Source organism: Nerophis lumbriciformis, linkage group LG26 (genome assembly GCF_033978685.3).
Source record: "Nerophis lumbriciformis linkage group LG26, RoL_Nlum_v2.1, whole genome shotgun sequence".
Classification (NCBI taxonomy): Eukaryota; Metazoa; Chordata; class Actinopteri; order Syngnathiformes; family Syngnathidae; genus Nerophis; species Nerophis lumbriciformis.
The window spans coordinates 21,336,944-21,342,943 of record NC_084573.2 but is presented as its reverse complement, the minus strand read 5'-3'; the positions used below and the strand labels follow the sequence as shown (position 1 = coordinate 21,342,943).

General features: G+C 43.3%; 1 protein-coding gene across 1 annotated transcript in view; it reads left to right on the top strand.

The window, feature by feature from the left end:
• Positions 1-2,515: 2,515 nt before the first annotated feature.
• Positions 2,516-6,000, top strand: part of map3k5 (mitogen-activated protein kinase kinase kinase 5) — a 198,083-nt gene continuing 194,598 nt past the window's right edge. The window contains exon 1 of the mRNA XM_061987193.2: positions 2,516-3,213. Coding sequence (XP_061843177.2) covers positions 2,787-3,213 — 427 coding nt within the window. The 5' untranslated portion in view covers positions 2,516-2,786. The remainder of the gene's footprint in view (positions 3,214-6,000) is intronic.

The window sequence follows — 6,000 nt, the reverse complement described above, 5'->3', positions numbered from 1 at the left end:
ACAGAGGGCCGCTAGGGGATCTTTGACGAGCATTTTGCAATATGTTCTTAAAATCAGCAGAGTGCTGCTGTTATATAGAGAATTTTTGACTAGTATTTTGCAATATTTCCTTAAAAAAAAATGTATTTAATAGTTTATTGAGTATGTCATAGTCAGCTCCACATCATACATGTAGTACATAATATACATACATATCTCCAATGAACAGTCTTGTGCTCAATGGCAATATTATTATTTCACAAAAAAGAAAAGAAAATTGAATTAAGAAAATGAAATGAAATTAAATTAAATTAAACATATCTCAAAAGTGTAATGGGAAGAGGTATAAACTTTTTGAATCCCCCAATCCAATCTAATCCACTTTATTTATATAGCACATTTAAACAACAAAAATGTTTCCAAAGTGCTGCACAACAATATTAAAAACAATATTCAAATATTATCCTTAGCTCCACCAATGACTGAATAAAAACAAAAAATAAATAAATATAAAAACAATATAAAAATAAATATGATTAAAAACGATTTTAAAGGGTAAAACCAATTAAAACAGTAAATAGAAATCAAAATTTTAAAAACACAGAGGACAACAGAGGACCACACAACTCACGTAGTGTTAAAAGCCAAAGAATAAAAGTGGGTCTTAAGACGAGACTTAAAACACTTCACTGTGGGAGCAGTTTGAACATGGAGGGGCAGAGTGTTCCAGAGCATAGGGCCGACCACAGAGAAGGCCCTGTCTCCCCTGGTTTTAAGTCTGGTCTTGGGCACCACGAGCTGGAGCTGGCTCTCGGACATCAGAGCGCACGCAGGATTGTAAATTTGGATGAGATCTGAAATATACTGAGGTGCCAGTCCATGTAAAGCTTTAAAAGCAAACAGCAAGGTTTTAAAATCAATTCTAAAATGAACTCAACCCCCCCTGGACATCATACCACTGCTGTTATAGAGAGGATCTTTGACATGTTTTTGCAATGGGTCCTTAAAAAAAGTTGACTGCTCCTGTCATTTACAGGATCTTTGACTAGCATTTTGCAATATGTCTTTAAAAAACAGCAGAGCGCTGCTGTCATAACTCCTGTCATACAGAGAGAATCTTAAACTTGTTGCTTCTGTTTGTGTGAGAGTCTTAAAGTAACATTTATATCAGTGGTTCTTAACCTGGGTTCGATCGAACCCTAGGGGTTCGGTGAGTCGGCCTCAGAGATTCGGCGGAGCCTCCGCCACGGAGGTAAAGACACATCTGACTTATCATGTAAATCAGGGGTCTCAGAATTGGCCCGCGGGCCAATTGCGGCCCACGAGACGTTATTTTGCGGCCCGCACCTTAATATGAAAATGTTATGTTAGTGCGGCCCGCGAGTTTTATATGAATGCCGCTTGACAGCGTCATACTTGCTAACCCTCCCGATTGTTATGGGAGACTCCCGAATTTCAAGGCAACCATTCTCTCGAACGTCTGCCGATTTTCACCCAAACTACAATAATAAGGGCGTGCCGTGATGGCCCTCTACAACCTGTACAAACAGCGTGCCAGCCCAGTCACATGTTGCATTTGGCTTTTGTACACACACGTAAGTGACTGCAAGACATACTTGAACAACAGCCATACAGGTCACACTGAGGGTGGCCGTATAAACAAGTTTAACACTGTTACAAATATGCGCCACACTGTGAACCCACACCAAACAAGAATGACAAACACTTTTCGGGAGAACATCCGCACCGTAACACAACATAAACACAACAGAACAAATACCCAGAATCCCATGCATCCCTAACTCTCATCTGATTTGCAGGTTGTTTGATTGGTCGATTGAAACTTTTACTAGCAGATTGCAAAGGAAGAGAATACATTATATGAAACAGTACAGTTTACACAGTACAGTACATACTACGTACAATTGACCACTAAATGGTAACACCCGAATGCACTGTGTTGGTTTTGTTCTTTGAACAAGGTGATGTTCATGCACAGTTCATTTTGTGCACCAGTAAAAGAAACATGACTTTTTCTTGAATTTGAAAAAATATATATATATATTTTTCACTAAAGAAGGGTTCGGTGAATGCGCATATGATGAAACTGGTGGGGTTCGGTACCTATAACAGTGAAAGGAACTGTAATACTGTACTTTCGCCACTAGATGTCCACCTTGAAACAGGAAAGAAAGAAGCCGTCTGTTTCTCAACTAAACATTAATGTTTGCATATGTTTTCGGAATGTGTTGTCAGTATTTTTTTTAGTAATTACGGTAATGCACTTTCATTAAGCACAGGTATGAAATATTGTTCTGTCCTATCACAGTCCTGCTATATTATTTCAAGAAGAGTCATTAAAATAGTTGATGTATTAATATGAGGTCCGTGTGAGTTATGTTGTCATATTTAAAAAAAAAAAAAAAGGAAATTGGAGTGATGTTATTATTGTGAAGGAGCCCTTTGAGAGGCTCCCACGTGGTCCTCGTGTCCCCGCCCACACACCCTAGGCTTCCCGTAGTTTGCCCCCGCCCACCAGCAGTACAAGTCGGGCTAGATAACAGTGGGAACTGGGCAGGGTGCGACGGCCGTTGGTGTACTTTGTCGTGTCTTTCCACTTGGATTTGCCACGCATGGCACAGCAGTAAGGAATGCAAGTTTGAGTCGCCGTGACGTGGGTCCGAACGCCGCGCAGCATGGCTTGTGCGTGACCCTCGACCTCCTCCTCCTCCTCCGCCGCGCGTACCCACCGTGCGCCATGGAGCTCCCACGGCCACGCTGCCGCGCGCTTTAAAAACACCGACAACATGAGTCAAGAGGACGGGATCTCCTTGCCCGTGCCTTGCTTTGTGGCTTGCCCCGCCAGAGGGGGTAATAATGTCGGCATGGACACCAACACCACCGCCGCCGCCACCACCCGTGGAGCCTGCGGTGCTCCGGTCCCAGCAGCGGGGACTTTCTGGCACGATCCCCTCACAGGATCCGGCCAGACTTCCGGAAGCTGTGACCACGACGGTGGCCTGCTGTCCACCGGCAAGTCGTGCAAGAACAGGCCGGTGAGTGTCGCCTACGTGCTCAACAACGAGCCCAACCAGCAGAATAACAACGCCGAGTGCATGGCGCTGCAATGCCTGAAGGACGCCTGCAGCACCGTGGGCAGCAAACTGGAGACGGTCCACTTTGGGAAACTGGATTTCGGAGAGACCACAGTGCTGGACCGCTTCTACAATGCAGGTATTATTTTTGTGCACTGTCACGACTAATGACTGCAGGCTGCAGGAATGCTCTCCTGTTGATTGTTGGTGTCAAAAGTTTTGGCTGCAAGACAGGTTGCTCTGGGCTCAGCAGTCACTTTTGCATGTCACTACACGTCCCTTTATTGCTGCTATCGTTTACTCAGGGTTAAAAACCTTGAAAATGCTTGGATTTTAATGTTGTGTTTTCAAGGTTTGAATAATATGGAAGTAGAATTGTCACACATCAACTTGTATACATCAATATGATATTAATACATATGTAGGGATCAGTGACGTGCGGTGAGGTTGATTCCCGGGCGCGGCGCCGCTGCTGCCCACTGCTCCCCTCACCTCCCAGGGGGTGAACAAGGGGATGGGTCAAATGCAGAGAACAAATTTCATTACACCTAGTGTGTGTGTGACAATCATTGGTACTTTAACTTAACTTTAACTTTACACATACAAACTGTAGCACACAAAAAAGCACATTTAATAAAAAAAAACATTATTATGGTCTTACCTTTTACTTATAAATTAAGTCAATGCGCCACAACTAAAGCCCTCACTTACACTTTCCACGTGCAAGATTGAATCTATTTAAAAAAGTGTAACCGAGGGTTTATAAATGTCGCCTATACTGTATGAAACTACAAAATAACAAACACGGAGACTCCAGTTTACACGAGGACCACTTTATTTACCTTCTTTCAAAAACCTCCGCAACGTGTCATCACTTCCGCTCATAGCACCTTCAAAATAAGAGCTCAAGGCATATACTGTATAACAGCGCATAACAGGAACTTAACATCACAAAGAGGAAAGCCCATAAAAATAGGTTACAAAAGTTATTTAATAAGAAGCCAAAAAGTGCAAAAACAATAATGTTCGTGTTGGAGGAGTTGTGAATTAGATACACCTGCAGTCTGCAGGTGTACCTAATGTTGTGGCCCTGCAGTCATTCACAACTCCTCCAACAAGAACATTATTGTTTTTGCACTTTTTGGCTTCTTATGAAAAAACTTTTTTAAATAGATTCAATCTTGCACGTGGTAAGTTTAAGTGTGGGCTTTAGTTGATATAACAATTCTACGGCGGGGGTGCAGGAGGCGGGATTACTGGAGCCTCAGCCAGTGTGTCTTTTGTAGCCGTTTTATGATCGCTCAGCACAAGAAATACGTTACACACATACAGTTGTTGACAAAATACAGCTAACTAAACTATGGAAATGTATAATATAATTCATATAGCAATACAGTCTCACTGCACAGCAGGCCAGCAGTTAGCCGAGTCCGGAATCCATGTTGAGGCACTGAGTGACGTGCCTCAACTGGCTGCTGATCACCGCACCGTCTCTTCTCAGTATTTGAACGGCAAATGTGAAAATTCAGCGATTTTGAATAAAAATAATCTAAAACTGGTGAAGTTAAATGGAAAATAACTTTATAGTATAATCACTGGATACATATAACAATTGAATTAATTTTTTTTCTTTTTACATTTTTTTTCTTTCCATGATGGCAGGTGAGGCCCTGCCTCACCTGCCTCTAGTGACTGCACGTCACTGGTAGGGATGATGTTTGATAAGAAATTATCAAGTTCGAGCCCATTATTGAATTCTCTTATCGAACAGATTCCTTATCGATGCTCTTATCGAATCCAGATAGGTTGTTGTATATGGAAAAAAACACAATATTTGGTTTAACAAAAGCTCACTTTTATTTTATAAGAAAATAAAAAATAAAATAAATAAATAAATATCGACTGTTACCCCCCTAAAAAAAATAATAAAAATAAATATTGACTGTTGTATATTAAGTGGGATCCATCCATCCATCCATCCATCTTCTTCCGCTTATCTGAGGTCGGGTCGCGGGGGCAGCAGCCTAAGCAGGGAAGCCCAGACTTCCCCCTCCCCAGCCACTTCGTCCAGCTCCTCCCGGGGGATCCCAAGGTGTTTCCAGGCCAGCCGGGAGAGATAGTCTTCCCAACATGTCCTGGGTCTTCCCCGTGGCCTCCTACCGGTCGGGCGTGCCCTAAACACCTCCCTAGGGAGGAGGAGTTCGGGTGGCATCCTGACCAGATGCCCGAACCACCTCATCTGGCTCCTCTCGATGTGGAGGAGCAGCGGTTTTACTTTGAGCTCCCCCCGGATGACAGAGCTTCTCACCCTATCTCTAAGGGAGAGCCCCGCCACCCGGCGGAGGAAACTCATTTCGGCTGCTTGTACCCGTGATCTTGTCCTTTCGGTCATGACCCAAAGCTCATGACCATAGGTGAGGATGGGAACGTAGATCGACCGGTAAATCGAGAGCTTTGCCTTCCGGCTCAGCTCCTTCTTTACCACAACGGATCGATACAGCGTCCGCATTACTGAAGACGCCGCACCGATCCGCCTGTCGAGCTCACAGATTTTCAGAAAAACAAATATATACAGTAACACAAAAACAACCTGTCTCTGTGATCACTATAGGTGAATAGCCATGCCTTGAGACGTTTTTTCGGTCCATTATTTTTGCTGCTTGTATGACGTAGCTCAGTCATTAGACTGAGCTACGTCATTTCCTGTGATGTCCTACAGGGCATTTCTTGTGGGACGGGATTCGTTCCCAGGGATTCGAATAAAGAACCAACTCTTTGTCTTTACTATAGTGGCCTCAATAACGGGAACAGGTTCTCAAAAAGGGATTCGAGTCCATGGCATCGGTTCTTTTCTTATCGAACGGTACTTTTCTTATCGAACAACCGGGAGAACCGGATAGGTTGTTGTATATGGAAAAAAACACAA